Raw genomic sequence first — 14,975 nt, 5'->3', positions numbered from 1 at the left:
CCCCTAAACACAATGGAAGCAGCCATTTTGTGGCCTGAAGTAATATCCATGGTGATGCAGCCTTCCAACGTGCTAGTTCCTAGTGAATCTATAGGCTGCATGCTCATAAATATTGCTACACGCCATAAAATGGCTGCTTCCAGTATGTATGTGCATACATTATGTTTCAGTGAGGTCACTAGCTGGTAGCCAACAAAATGGCTGCTTTGGCAACAGGCACACACCAAAAATAGAACACCGATATCCGTTATCTTATTTTATTGGTCACTAAAGTACATTGTTTACAAGTTGGGCAGATTACGGTAAGTTTGGACCCAGAAGCGCACATAAGGTGAGCGCAGCCCCTGTTTCATGGAGTTGTAGGTGATGCTGTTATTGATTTCCAGGTATTGTCCATACTGAGTGTCGTAGGGAAGCCAAGAGGTGGGGACTTTAGATGGCCCCTGATTGGGATCACTGTGTAAAGAAACAGAACACATTACAAGTATATCTTGGACAAGGCTGGATCTTCACCATAACACTCGTTTATGTGATGTGTAAAAATTACCTCACAATACAAAGCGTTACTAATAGCTTGAGGAATGCGGCCTTACTGATTGGGCAAGAAATAGAATTGCTAATTACATGTCATCTAGCTTATACATCCCTCTGTACTAGGCCCAGCCAAACAAAAATACATTTTTGAGGTTAGCAGCAGAATATCATCCTAATTTCTTGAAAATTATAACAAGTGTGCAAACCTTTGTCTCAATCCCCCTAATGATGCCCTCAATGTTTGACAGTACCAAGTCCCCTGCTCAGCCTAAACGTATTATTTCCAAGACCTAAATTAGTCATCGCCGTACAATGGATCAGGCCTGTGAATAAAATCAGCTACTTACCCAGTTGCCGCAAAGTTGGTCCAGTAGGCAATCATTGCCCCAGACACATTCCTGTCCTGGGGTCTGAATGCGGCTAAGTTTAAGAATGGTTTTCCAAAGATATACTGCAGGTCATCGGCGTGATCAGCGCCCACCCAGCTGGGGTATAAGGGCATACGAGACGGATGAGAGAACAGGTAGCTGTACGTCTTTCCAGACCTGCGAATGACATGGGGCGAATCTGGAATCACTTACTGAGATTACTGAACATGTAGAGAGCCAAGTGTCCTGTTCTGCAGAGCATGACATTGTGTGTTTGGGCGGCCTCCCAGTTATGTCAGGCAGGTTTACATTTGATATTCCAAACTATTTATAGTCTTCCAAAATAACAATATTTATATTTTCCATTGTGGGTGGATTCAACTTGCCATGAGGTGTCTCCGGAACGTCCACCAGATACCTAGTGCCGGAGATTGTCCCATTGCCAACAATTGAATCTTCCCCTAGATTTAGCAAACCTTGTAAAAAGGAAAAGAGGTGTTGCCCAGAGCTAGAATCTGATTGGTTGCTAACACAGTTTAGAATGTACAAGATAAATTATAGTTAGAATCTGATTGGCTGCTATGCACTTCCACCTTTCCTTTTTGGAAGGTTTGCTAAATCTTCCCCTTGATCAGAACTACATACTAGCAAATGATACCCGTGAAGTGCAACAAAACATTTTCTAAGCTCGGAAACTGTACATTAAGGTCTTCTGCTTAGTAAACTAACATTGACCCAGTTATTACTTTGACATTTATCTTCATATCACTTACCTGGCTTGTGAATAATGACGGGCGAGCGCTTCCTGAGTGGGCACCAGGAAGATGTAATCCGTCTCTGCGTCAATGACGGTCTTCTTCATGAGCTCCTGTTCAGGGTTGGGCCCCCAGTTTGAAGTGTAAAGGTCGTACACCATGTCCATTCCTAACGCACCTTTGGCCAGAGTCAGCTCTTGCACCAGTTTCTGGACCTCGGCTCTGCAAGAAACCATAGACACTAAACCTACAATACTAGTTGGCTTCTATAACAGCGCTAAAAATGATACCACCTTGAAAAATTTTGATATATTGGATAGTGGAGGGAGGCAGGTACTGCAGGGGCGGAGTTGCACTGATAAAAGCCCTGCCTCCGCCCACTGCACTAGTAAAGTGGGAAGGTTTCCTGCTCCTCCAGGAGAACGCCCCGAATTCATGAGTCTAAAATAGCTAAAGAACTTGTGTCGATAACTGGTTTTATTGCCAAAATAAGCACCATTCTGGATTTTAATGTCAAATAGGCCCCGTGTTTGTGAATTTGGCCTCTAGTTTTTTTTTCGGCAGTCACGGCCAAGGTTAACGGCTTCCACTGATTTCTAGTCTGGCTCTGAAATCTACTTACGCAGTAATTTTCTGTAGAGGAGCATTAATGGAGCTTATATCCATGCCGGCAAACAGGTGCCCGTCCATGTTGTTCACTCCAACTAGATAATCTATGTCGGCTGCATTGTGGAATAAATTAGCTGGTTCGTCAGGGATAAAATCTCCATCTACGACTGCAGAGAAAGCCAGGTAATGGACCACAGGATCTGTCGTACAGGAAAGAGGATCGGTTATGGCCACATGTCACTGAGAGATCTCCAAACACACTGACCGCTCGTCTAAAATCGTTACTCCCATTCCTGCTTCTTGTCAGTGTCTGAGATAGTGTTACTGCCTGATTATATGTAAACAAATCGGAAGTAATCCTATAACAAATAATCAGAATGCAGATGGCATTTTTCTAGTAAGTGAAAGCAAACCCCAGATGGGTTCAAGCACACCTGCGCACATTACACCATATTAAACCAGTGCCATAGTGTTTCTTCCTTATAAATTGCCCACTAGGTGGAGCTGCTCTGTGGGAATCTACAGTTCATTATTCCACTCAGCTAAGTCATCGTGTAACGGCTGTCCCTCAATAAAAATAAACATAGTAACAAAGTCTACAAGAACATCCCTATGATTTCTGCAATCTCCATTCCTCTGGTTTCTGTCCGTAAATATTTGTTGGAAAGGAGTAGTTAAAATGCTAAACAGTATTATGGCATTCAGTAAGGGTGATATGAGTGGGATTGTAATGCTCCAATGTACATATAGAGGTAGGGCCAGCTTTCTGGAATGATGTGTCCTTGTCTGTTCACTGATGAAAGCCGATTGGTTGCTACAGACGTATCCAATCGGTTTGCACCATAACTGAGGGATAGAGTATAATCAGCATACCTCAACATTCCAGAATGGAACTTTGCGACAAGTCAGACATGACCACGCCCCTTTACTCTAAGACCACACCCATTTCCCCTTTCTGCTGCTGTAAATCAGGACTATTGAGAATTATGAAACACGGTGAAACTAGATCACATCTCCTGCATCCAATTCCTTCTTTGTTGCTGCCTGTCCCTATCCGGTTGCTGTTTTTCCATCTACAATCTTACATTTAAGGTTTGCCAGATCCAGTTTGAAGGCCAGGGTGACAGCGCGAGGATCTGAAACGCGCAGGCAGTTAGACAAGGCGGCTGTATCGTCTACTGGACAGCCAACTTTTGCCCCAATCTGTAACAAATAAAATCCCAAACATTGAGATATACTTCAGTATAACGTATGTGCATCTTTATATAATAATGGAGAAAGCTCATTTGAGATAAACGGCAGCGGACACAGTGTAGAAAATTTGCACGATATTTGTTCCGCCCACATAAATACAGTAGGGGGTAGATTTACTAAAACGTCTAAAAAGGAAAAGTGGAGGTGTTGCCCATAGCAACCAATCAGATTCCAGCTATCATTTTCTAGAGTGTACAAGGTAAATGATAACTAGAATCTGATTGGTTGCTATGGGCAACACCTCCACTTCTCCTTTTTAGAAGATTTAGTTAATATTCCGTGTGTGCACAACATTGCGAATGTCCTTGAGTTTGTTCAAATTGGCAAACAGTACCACTTCTCTTTCTGTGTAATTCCCATTACCATATTATGTGTGATACTTAAATGAACATTATAGGAGGCAAAAGCATCATGATCATGGTTAAGTATTGAGCACAAATGAAAATTAATTCCCCTTTGTGTTCAGAAGTATCACATTACAATACAGCATGTGCAATTCCTAATGTGTGTGTGTGGAAATCCTAATAAATATCATAATTTATAAAATGCTTGCCTTTTGGCAAACAAAATACAAATTCATAAACACTATCACTGCCTTTTGTCTGGGTAATTAATGAATGGCCTCGTGGTCCCTGCACAATGGACTAGGGATCTGTACAGAATGCAGCATGCGTACAGTCATGTTAGACGGGGCGTGCCAGGGCGTCCGCTGGTATGTACAGTATATCATTCAGTGAAACATCTCTCACAAATGTCCCCAAATGGGGACAAAAGTCTTGATGATTGGGACAGTGAGATAGTCCTCTCACATTGGGACTTTGCCCCCTAAATGGGGACAGTTGTGAGCATAAAAACAGCTAAATAAATACACATAATCCCCAACCTACTTGTTCAGGGCCCGAGAGAGGAGAGAGAGAGGAGAGAGAGAGAGGGGAGAGAGAGAGAGAGGGGAGAGAGAGAGAGAGGGGAGAGAGAGAGAGGGGAGAGAGGGGAGAGAGAGAGAGGGGAGAGAGAGAGAGGGGAGAGAGAGAAGAAAGGGGAGAAAGAGAAGAAAGAGGGGAGAGAGAGGAGAGAGAGAAGAAAGAGGGGAGAGAGAGGGGAGAGAGACTGGACTGAAGTGACAGCAGGACAGATAGAGTGACAGGGCAACAAACTTAATCAGGGAGAGTGTCAGCTCTGGGGAATAATTGTGTGAGACCTCAGCTGTGATTACAGCAACCTAAAACTGTGCTAGAGAGAAAAGATGCAATAAAGGTGATTTATTATTCATTATTTTTATCTCGATGGGAATCTAGTTTTGCACACTCCCAATTCCTGACTTCTCCTTCTCAGAAAGTGGAACTTACAGAACAAGAACTTTGGTCTATGAACGTTGCATTTTAAAGAAGTTTCTTATCTATCACTGTCAAGTTGTCATGTGGTTTTCTATTCATTTAGTTTACTGGAATCATACATTGGGCAGGGCACCATTAAATTGACTGAATGAAGCGGATTACAATAGGCTATATCAATAGACATACCAGTGTATCACTATTATTATTATTAATTTTTATTTATAAGGTGCCACAAGGTGTCCGCAGCACCGTACAGGGACAAACAAATTACAATACAATGGGAGACAGCACAGTACAGTAAACAGTAACTCAATAAGCTCAATGCACAGCTAGAGAGGGCGGGGAAGGGGGAGGGAGGATCCGCAAACGACGGGGCACAAGAAGGAGGGCGCGGAAGACAGGGAGACCTGAGATGAGGGAGCGAGAGTGGACGTGGGGTGGAGGACCCTCGAGGAGGAGGGCTAAGTAGCTGGATAGCAGAGTTAGAAGTGGTGGAAACAGGAGGAGAGATGGCCCTGATCAGAGGAGCGTACAATCTAAGGGGAGGGGTGGACAGACAGAGAGACACAGGGGAGAGAGGGAGAGTAGGGGAACGGAGGCAGAAGATAAGGTAGGAAGTTAAATGAACGAGTGTCACCATTATTGACCTATGATGAAACGTCTGTGTGATTAATTGGGAAACATCATTTAGATGGGCGACTCATACACGCTTACCTGTCTAGCCCAGAAGAGAGGGTCCTGTTGGATCGCCCATGGGCTCAGCCCAACTCCGCTCTGACTGATCGCTCGTTTGATCAATCCATTATTATAAGGAGACAGTGTCTGTAACACAGAGAGGAGGATCAACATGGAACACAACATTCTGATGACTCATTTGTTGTATATGTCCTCCTGCAACTTTCACTAAGTACATTGTTCCTTCTTTCTAACACCCTCCTACGCTTTTCAGCCATCTGTTTACGACCTCAAGCAGAGTTGTTTGTTTTTAATGCCCCGACCTTTGTATCCGGTGGGTAGCTTTATATCGTATGCCAGGGCAAAAAAAAAAAACCCAACAACAATGGGTCTTATTTATGAAGTGCAAAACGTCCGAGGCGCAGCCCAAAGCCGTTATTGGTGATGTCACAGTTACACAACTTTCCCTGATGATAGAAGCGCATGGCTGGACTTCTTTGAAGAGCCATAGTGATAAAGCAATGTATTCAGTAAAAGCTGCACAAGGGCATGTACAAGATACTAAAATAAAAATCAGCTGAAGCCTCTAAAACAGAACCTGAAATATATTCTAATTAGTTATTAACCCAATATTGGTGCAATCTATTGTTTAGAAGTTATGTAATTACAAGATGTGAGGGGTCGTAAGATGGCAAAAGCCTGTTTGGGCTGGTGAAAGCTCCCTGGGCACCCCCTTCCACCCTTCTTCGGGGGCTCCCTCCACAGTCTCAGGTGCTGCCACACACCTTGGGAGCCTCTGTCAGACTGGGAGCAGCGCTGTGATGTGACATCATAAACCAGAGCCATACTCCCATCACATCACTGACATGGGAGGAGCAGCAGGCACCAGCTTCAGGGGCAAGAAGCTGCCAGAGATTCGTGTGGGGGTGCAATGGGGAAAATAAAGGCACTGAATGAACATTATGTCACTCATTCTGTGTTCTAGGTGTCCCCTATGCTTTGGTTCCCTAGGTGACTGCCTATGTCCCCTAGTGATAGCACACTGAACTGCATGGTGTAGAAAGCACTTTCCTGATTCTAGTGCTGATCACAGCTCTAAAGTGGGTAATTTTCATTCTCCATGTTGTCATCACCAATCATGGCGGTTACGTTCATTACCTGCAAAGAGACGCTGGCGGCCCCAGCTGACTCCCCAAAAATGGTGACGTTTTCTGGGTTTCCTCCAAAGGCAGCGATGTTCCTCTTCACCCAAGCGATAGCCATATGCTGATCCCACAGACCATAGTTTCCTAATTAACAGGTAGAATATTTAATATTTGAAGTTCATAATTATTCAAAGCAGGTGCTGATGATTCGGTTAGATTATAGAATGGCCTCGTTAATTCCTCTTCTCCTGCTACCTAGCATCCAGCCGGCCTCATTGTCTTACTACCTTATCCGTCTACCTGTCCGTAAGCAGAAATTGTTACTCCTCCATTTGTCTATCGCTCACTAGTTGCCGTTTTTGTGCCATTATTGCTATTCAGCCTTTGGATTGTTGAGACCCACGTGTATGATTTTGCCTTTGCACTGTAGTTGCCTTGAATGTTATTAGTTTACAGGTCGCACTAGTACATTTACAAAAAAATATATAGGGAGAGAATTTCATTTACTATCAGCCCAGCCTACACTTTCACAATTGAATGATTTAGAGACAAAGCCACGATGCTGTCATTAAGGGGTATATTCAATTGTTGGCGTTTTCCGCCGCGGAAAAAGTATTACCGTTATTACGGTAATACTAAGCCGGATTTCAGCTCGCAGCTCCCTGAGCCGCGAGCTGAAATCCAGCGTGAAAAGTACCATAATAACAGTATTTACGCGCACTATTACCGTAATGATGGTAATAGTGCGTGGGGCACGTTACTTTAGGCTGTAACGCCAACAATTGAATATGCCCCTAAGTGTTATTAGTTTAGACCTCAAAGCTGTTAAGATACTGCGGGACTGATGAAAATCCGCACACATCTCGAGAAGCGTCCGTCGCCGCATCATCAACAAACGTGCCTGGTTTACGGTTAGACGCCATCAGCGAGTAAATGCACCTGTGTCTAACGGGCGTAAAGGCGCGGTTCTGCAGGTCTGCATGAGCCGCATGAACACATCTTTGGTGTACTCTGCGTTTGCACGCCCTTTCCTACCCCTCCCGCCTCTCGTAAAGTGACAAAAACGTGCAAGAACGCACACACGTCCTCTTTCTGGGCATGTGCAGAGCAATTTCATACAAGATGCGCTGCACAGACCAGAGCAAACTTTATGCAATTACTCTAAAAAAATGAATGACCCAAAGAATAATTAAAGTTCCTGTTCTCACGGCATTACAGAGCACTGTAAAAGAAATAGCTTGCAAAGCAGTCCTCGTAGTTATATAATAAAGATTCATCTCTTTAGAGAGAACAACTAAAAATCCCCACGCTAGAGGCTTATCCTGACCCTGCGCTGCTGCTTTCTTACACAGAAAATGACATATTCACTTCCCTTTACATAACAAAGACTATGTGGTGCTGATAAGGAGTCAAAAAGCTGAAACAGCAAAGCACAGAATATGAAATATTCACTTTCCATCACTTGTCCCTGTGTTTGAAACTGCTTAGGGCATATCAATTACAAGATAGTCAATCAGTTCTAATTTACTTACTAATTTCAGCATTTAAATTAAAACAAAATTCTGTAGACTATGAACCACACAGGGAAGGTGTACAAGTGGATTTTAGGTCATGTCTCACCAGGGGCATTGGCGTCTCCGGTACTAAGGAATCCCAATGGTCCCAATCGGTAGTTGAAGGTCACCACAATGACGTTGCCACGGAGAGCCAACTCTTCTCCATCGTACAGATAATTGTCCAAGAAATTGGCTCCTTGAGCCCCGCCAAACAGGAAGGCTCCGCCGTAGATCCACACCATGACTGGCAGGTTTGTGGAGACTGCACACAGGAGAGCGCTATGTTACACTGTGTAATAGGCACACTATAAGCACATTAACATGAATTTATAATACAATCATTTCTCAAACTTCATGTAGCAGTTCATCAAAGTATCGCTGGACCCCCCTCTAATGCTAGGGGCCCGTGGATGTAGTGTTCCGACCCTGGGGGCATGTGGACAAAAATATGGCGTGTAAAGATGAGGCGTGTTTAGTGCTTATGAACAGCTAGCTGCCCCCAGGTCCCTGACCTCCCCTAAAAAGACCCCTGTATTGATGGACACACTGGTGTCGGCACTTTCCTGAAACTGGGACTGTCCTGTGTACATTGTGACAGAGGGATCCCTAATCACAAGAACCCACAGGGGTTAGTCTGCAGGCAACGTGACCGGACATTAGTGGTAAGGAGGACGAGACAAGTGTCAGAGAGCCCCTTAATGTCCCTTTAACATTGCAGCGCTAAGATATTAATCAGTGCACACAATCTACTGACCAGATCTACCACTATGAGGAACCCAGATGTTCAAGTAAAGGCAGTCAAGTTCTCCGCGTACATCGTTTTGCGATAAGGTGACTTGCAAACAACGTGGCTTAAAGTCCGTGGCCTTCAGGGTACCTAGAGAAAAGTATCAGGAAATAAAAAGTGTGCAGAGGGAAGAACGAGTCTTAGAGTCGTGGTTTTTTTTTTCTTTTCAAAATACTTATTGTTACCACTGTACTGTGTGCATTTTGTAGTTTTGTTAATAAAGTTTTTTAAAGACATTAAATACAGGAAACTAGAAACTGACAATTGATGAGATGTAAAACGCTGTTTGTGCAATTTGCTCCGTAATAAAACCACATTCTTTAACTTTATTCTCTGAACGACGCACCTGACCATCCTGGATGTCGTTCCGCTTTTTGCAGAATACCGGGTTGAGCGGCGAAGGGAATCCCCTTGAAGGTATCAATGTAACTTGGATTAATGAGGCCGATCTGCTTGTTCTTTCCCTCTACAAACCCTCCTTCGGTGTACACAACTCCCAGCTGCAAGAGAAAGGTCACAGCGGCTATAAGTGAATATAAAATCTCCCCCCCTTGCTTAACGTTAACGCTGCAGACACTGCGGAAAGCAAAGTGGACGCTGGTGGAGGAAGCGTTTTCAGGTCCAATGTTTGGACTATCAGCACCAAAGGGGTATATTTACTAAACTGCGGGTTTGAAAAAGTGGAGATGTTGCCTATAGCAACCAATCAGATTCCAGCTGTCATTTTGTAGAATGCACTAAATAAATGACAACTAGAATCTGATTGGTTGCTATAGGCAACGTCTCCACTTTTTCAAACCCGCAGTTTAGTAAATATACCCCAAAGCGTGTTTATAAGCTTTGTGTACATTAGTTAAACACTTTAATCCGCTCTTGTGTACGAGTGCTTACGGAGGAAAAACAGCATTAAAGTGATTATCTCCTCTGCAAGGAAGGAAGTGGAGATGTGAATACCCAAAAAAGAATCTTTTTAAACTCACTTGATATAAGTCTGCCGGATTCTGCAGCTGACAAGACAATGTTTTAAAAACAACTTTAATACAACTTTTACTTTAACCAAAAGACAGCAGGAAACCACCAATTTGCTTACGATATAATATCTAGTCCAGTGTTGGCTAACCTGTGACACTCCAGGTGTTGTGAAACTACAAGTCCCAGCATACCCTTTAAGCAATAAGTTGCTATATATTGGCAAAGCATGCTGGGACTTGTAGTTTCACAACACCTGGAGTGTCACAGGTTAGCAAACACTGATCTAGTCTGATGGACAACTTGTTTAAGCATTTTTGCTTCAGGAATCGCTGAAGTCTAAAGCCGATTATTATATATGGCCGGCTCGCATATGCACACTGGAGCCAACAGTCCAAGATTTGTTTAAAAAATATCTATATATAGATATACACACACACACATATATACTATATATATATATATATATATATATATATATATATATATATATATATATATATACATATATATATATATATATATATATATATATATATATATATATATATATAAAGTTGGGGGTTTTTTTGTTTGTTTTTTTTTAAAAGAAAAGAAAGAAAAAAATACCTTATTTTTTTACTAAGAAATTACTTTTTTTCTGGCACTAGCCCCCAGCTCTGGCCATACTCAGACCGTGATAGCGATAGGAGGGCAGTGATGGGCTTTAATAAATAGAGAGAAGCCATAAATAAAAGTCGAACAACTTTATTTATGCCATATTTAGGGCATTTCTCTATTTGATGCATAGACCCCTAATTGTACAAACTCCTGGAAATAAAATCTATATAAATAAATAAACCAGTGAGATTTTAGGTCACCACTTCAGTGTTTATCAGGAAAACCTGTGTGTTATAGGTATTAACGCCCCCCCCCCTACCCTACTGGAAGATATTACAGAACTCACCTCGGATCTCTCTGACCTGTATAAAGCACTTGGCCTGCAGCCGTTATGTGATGAATACAAGGTCTATATCCATCCCTCTTACCTTTGCAGCCTGGGCAGCCGCCAGGAGGCCGGCGAAGGCCAAGGCGAGAGCTATCCAGTGAGACATTTTTTGGATCCAATCTCAAAGGGGGGTCTTCCTCCCACCCTTATATACACATGCACACCTGTCCCCCTATCCCTCTATCCCATGGCTGGACCGCCCTGTCAGGCTGGGCTGAGGCCGTGTGAGCTTGTACAGCTGCGCACACAGCTTATCACCTTCGAGGGCCAGGCCGGCTTATAAATACTATTTACCTGTAACCCCCTCGCCTGCAAAGCAACACAATGACAAGACACACTTATTACAGTACAACAAAAGTAAACACAAAGCGGAATTCTAGACGCAATGTAATAAAAAAAAAAAAGAGATTTTCAGGAACAAATCAAAATTGCCGATTGTGACTCTCGTGGTGAATCTAAGACGTGAATGAAAGTAAACTGAGCAGTCTGTTAGGAGAACTGAAAGTAGAGGGCAATAAAGTGGAAGTAGGTGGGACTTTGAGGTTTCAGGATTTCCACCATGTGTATATTAAGGTGGTTTCTCAAACTCGCAATGTTTGGCACAGATTGATTTTGATGGGGGAACTCCAAAGCCCGGGAAGTGGCCGTGTGCTCTTGTGTGTGAAAGGCAGACAAGTAGGTGCAAATAAAGGTGCCCCAAGATCAGCGTCTATATAATATTCTTTCATTCTTCATATGTGTCACTGGGTTCTTTCATTGCCAACGTGCCTGTTTTGTTTGTTTGTTGTACAGATAACTGCACAGTGCCACTGTGCTTTGTACACTGGCATACCTTTGTAATCCTGGAATTGAGGTATAGTTTTGGCACAGAAAAGAGGTGTCGTCATGTCGCACCGGGGGAGTCCCTAGCACTTCAGTAACACTATGCCAACCCCTTACCCTTCTCCTCTTCCCATAAAACTCCTGCTTGGCACCTGTTCATCGCAGCTCTGTTGGGTACGGCGACATAGCTACCAACATTTCGGCCGCCAAGGCAAAGCCGCCACGGTGCTCGGTAGCTCCAGACAGCTGGGAGAACAATGTATAAATGCTGCCATTCCACCGCCGCTATGTTCCCGATGTGAGGAAGCCAAATTAGCTTACCGGAGACCTGGTATACAAAGCAGCCGTGAAGAGGCGGTTCAAACAGTGGTGATGGCAATTGGAGTGTCCCGATTATGTCACAATACTTCTATACTACTCTTTAGCCCCTTTACAGCACTGAGCATTTACAGATGACGGCCCATTAAATGCCAAAGCCCCAAATCAAGGCCGTCAAATTCTACCCAAGCTGGGACTTTGCCAAAGGAGACACCTAAGCAGCTGGACCTGCCAGGACCTCACGGATCTCACCGCCCTTTGCAGCATCTTTTTGTACCGGAGGTTCATGCCCAAGATTGAGGACCGTGTTGGGGAGATTGAGGGTAACCTGCAGGTGTTTCAGATAATTCCATCCTTTGCCCAAGAGGGACTGGGTGAAATATTTGACCCAAACACAGCAGAGATATACAATGCAGGCCTCTTGTGGAGGGCCCCAAGGGCCACAGGATCGGTGTGCAGTCGACACTCACAGTGGGTGAGTTGTTCTTGGCCAAGTGGCACCGGCTGTCGACAGTTTGATCAAAATGTGCGCTAAAAGCTTCCGTGTAATTACAAATACAATTCTAAGCAGCAATGTTATAGTCTATACATAAATTGTTTCCTATAATGCTTACTAAGGTCTTAGTATTTTAAGAGTGCTTCTCTCCCTCTCTTTATGTACATACACACAAACATACATTATGTAATATACATACATAAAATATATATATATAGTAACAAACAACAGTTAATATATTTTCACAACAAACACAGATATGTTATCGAGGGACGAAGGTTCATTGCTGTTCACAGCTGAGTATCCTGAATTGTTCACCTGCTCTGTTTCCACCTACCATACCATGGGACGTAACACATGTTACAGTCTCGATATAGAATCATCTGCTTTCAATGTGCATTATTACATATATTTAGAAAATCAATCTCCTGAACTAGCCTGACCCACTCTGTCCATTTGCGCTGTGTACAAAGACACTGCCCACTTCTCTGAAAAACCGGCTAATCAGGGCAAAATGCAGAAAAACCAACAATCAATCTGCTGGTAGCAGGAAATCTAGAGGCCAAAGCGCATAAATGGTATCTCCCAAGGGGGGGGGATTCTGGAATTCTTTAGGGAAGTGAAGACAATTTACCTCCTGTGAAAACTTTACACCAATGCAGTCAATATTGTCAATTAAATTAAATATGAGAGTACTAACTCCATAAGAATCCAGCTAAACAAGTGTGTACTTACTATCAGAAGATTCATGAAGGTTAATGAACATTTTGAAGACAGAGGACCTGACTTAGAATTGAACATATAGATGCCCCGTTTACATATGAGCAAAGATGCATCTACGACCAGACCCATCAACTCCAAAACTTGCACCCAGTTCATAGAGGTGCAAAATTTCCGTCTTGTAACTGACATATTTCAAGATCAGCATAAACAGGACTCATATCAAAGGGGCGTTCTTAACCTGCACCCCCGTACTACACTAGCATGTTAATGTAAGGGGCCTACCTGGTGTCGATACGAACCAATGCTGTGAAGACAAGGAGCGACCTTACACGGTAGAGGGTCCACACCAAAAGACGTTCAGCTGCAGGGTGCAAAATTCCACTCCTAGGGGAAGAGAAACAATGGTGAACAACCAATCATCATCATCATCATTTATATAGCGCCACTAATTCCGCAGCACTGTACAGAGAACTCATTCACATCAGTTCCTGCCCCATTGGAGCTTACAGTCTAAATTCCCTAATATAGACACACACAGACAGACACAGACAGACAGAGCGAGGGAGACTAGGGTCAATTTTGATAGCAGCCAATTAACCTACCAGTATGTTTTTGGAGTGTGGGAGGAAACCAGAGCACCCGGAGGAAACCCACGCAAACACGGGGGGGACATAGAAACTCCTCACAGATAAGGCCATGGTTGGGAATTGAACTCATGACCCCAGTGCTGTGAGGAAGAAGTGCTAAGCACTGAGCCACCAAATCAATACCAGAAGGAATTGTCTGGGGCACTGGGCAGGGACAAGGTAATGGAACCTCTCCCCGTTTGCTAGCACAACGTTTTACTCTAGCCAAGGTGGGGGATAAGTAAAGTGTCCAGGCCCTGAACCTGCACATAGCGAAGGAAAGAAACCATTCAAGAGGAGCAATACTCACCGGATAATGGAGCTCCGCCGCTGGTTCTCCTCTATATCTCACCAACCAGATCCTGTATGGGGTGAAGAAAATAATAACAAAATCCTCCCACAATGCTATATCTACGAAATAGTATGTGCCCCCCGAGCTAGCTAAACAGGCGTGCCGGTCCTATCAACAGTCTATGTGACTAGCTATGTGCGCAACTAAACTATACAAGCTAGGTGTAGTATCTTATCTAACCTCCACTCTACAACCAAGACCGCACAATGACACAAAACAACCCCCAAGAGAACAATACAGGAATGCAGACAAAATGAAACACAATGCAATGCAGAAAAGCAATAAGTATGCAATAGAATCAAACGTTTACCTTTAATGCGGGCCCGACTAATGGAACAATGGGCAAGGAAACCAGGGACTATCTACAAGGCTTGGACTGACCAATTACGGGGAAAATCAGGGAAGGGGCACAGGCCTCAAGAGAGAAAGACAGACAAACGTGAATTCTTACCTGGTCTATAAGCTGTTGGCACCAGCAGGGGGTAACCATAAATAGTAGCTGTTTGCCTTATGCCTGCTGCTGTCTCCGGTTCAGAGTCTGGCTTCTTCTGCCATGATCCCAAGGTCTTATGTTTTGATCCTCGCCATGGCGCCAATGCCGGAAGGAGCTAGGGACGCCAACCACTTACCGTTCTGAAGACTCTGGATAGGTGGTTTTTCTCTT

General features: G+C 43.6%; 1 protein-coding gene across 1 annotated transcript; it reads right to left on the bottom strand.

The window, feature by feature from the left end:
• Positions 1–249: 249 nt before the first annotated feature.
• On the bottom strand, positions 250–12,369 carry LOC142101123 (bile salt-activated lipase-like). Its single transcript, XM_075185327.1, has 11 exons — positions 11,015–12,369; positions 9,364–9,517; positions 8,985–9,107; positions 8,295–8,492; positions 6,688–6,818; positions 5,569–5,676; positions 3,352–3,469; positions 2,280–2,466; positions 1,676–1,879; positions 882–1,079; positions 250–456 (listed from the first exon to the last, which is right to left on the bottom strand). The coding sequence occupies exons 1-11, from the start codon at positions 11,078–11,080 to the stop codon at positions 282–284; spliced, it is 1,662 nt and encodes a 553-aa protein (XP_075041428.1). The 5' UTR covers positions 11,081–12,369; the 3' UTR covers positions 250–281.
• Positions 12,370–14,975: the final 2,606 nt, after the last annotated feature.

The sequence above is a fragment of the Mixophyes fleayi genome, chromosome 9 (assembly GCF_038048845.1).
Source record: "Mixophyes fleayi isolate aMixFle1 chromosome 9, aMixFle1.hap1, whole genome shotgun sequence".
NCBI classification, from domain to species: Eukaryota; Metazoa; Chordata; class Amphibia; order Anura; family Limnodynastidae; genus Mixophyes; species Mixophyes fleayi.
Note: the sequence above shows the minus strand (reverse complement) of the source record. Positions and strands in the feature narration are given on the sequence as shown.

Bases quoted from the DNA above. Each gene is read 5' to 3' on its own strand.
- LOC142101123 (XM_075185327.1), bottom strand. From the start codon at position 11,080: ATGTCTCACTGGATAGCTCTCGCCTTGGCCTTCGCCGGCCTCCTGGCG. The intron at 2,467-3,351 runs GTAAGATTGTAG...CCTGTACGACAG, and splicing joins GGATCTGGCAAACCTTAAAT to ATCCTGTGGTCCATTACCTG. The intron at 1,080-1,675 runs GTAAGTGATATG...TGTCATTCGCAG, and splicing joins CGTCATTATTCACAAGCCAG to GTCTGGAAAGACGTACAGCT.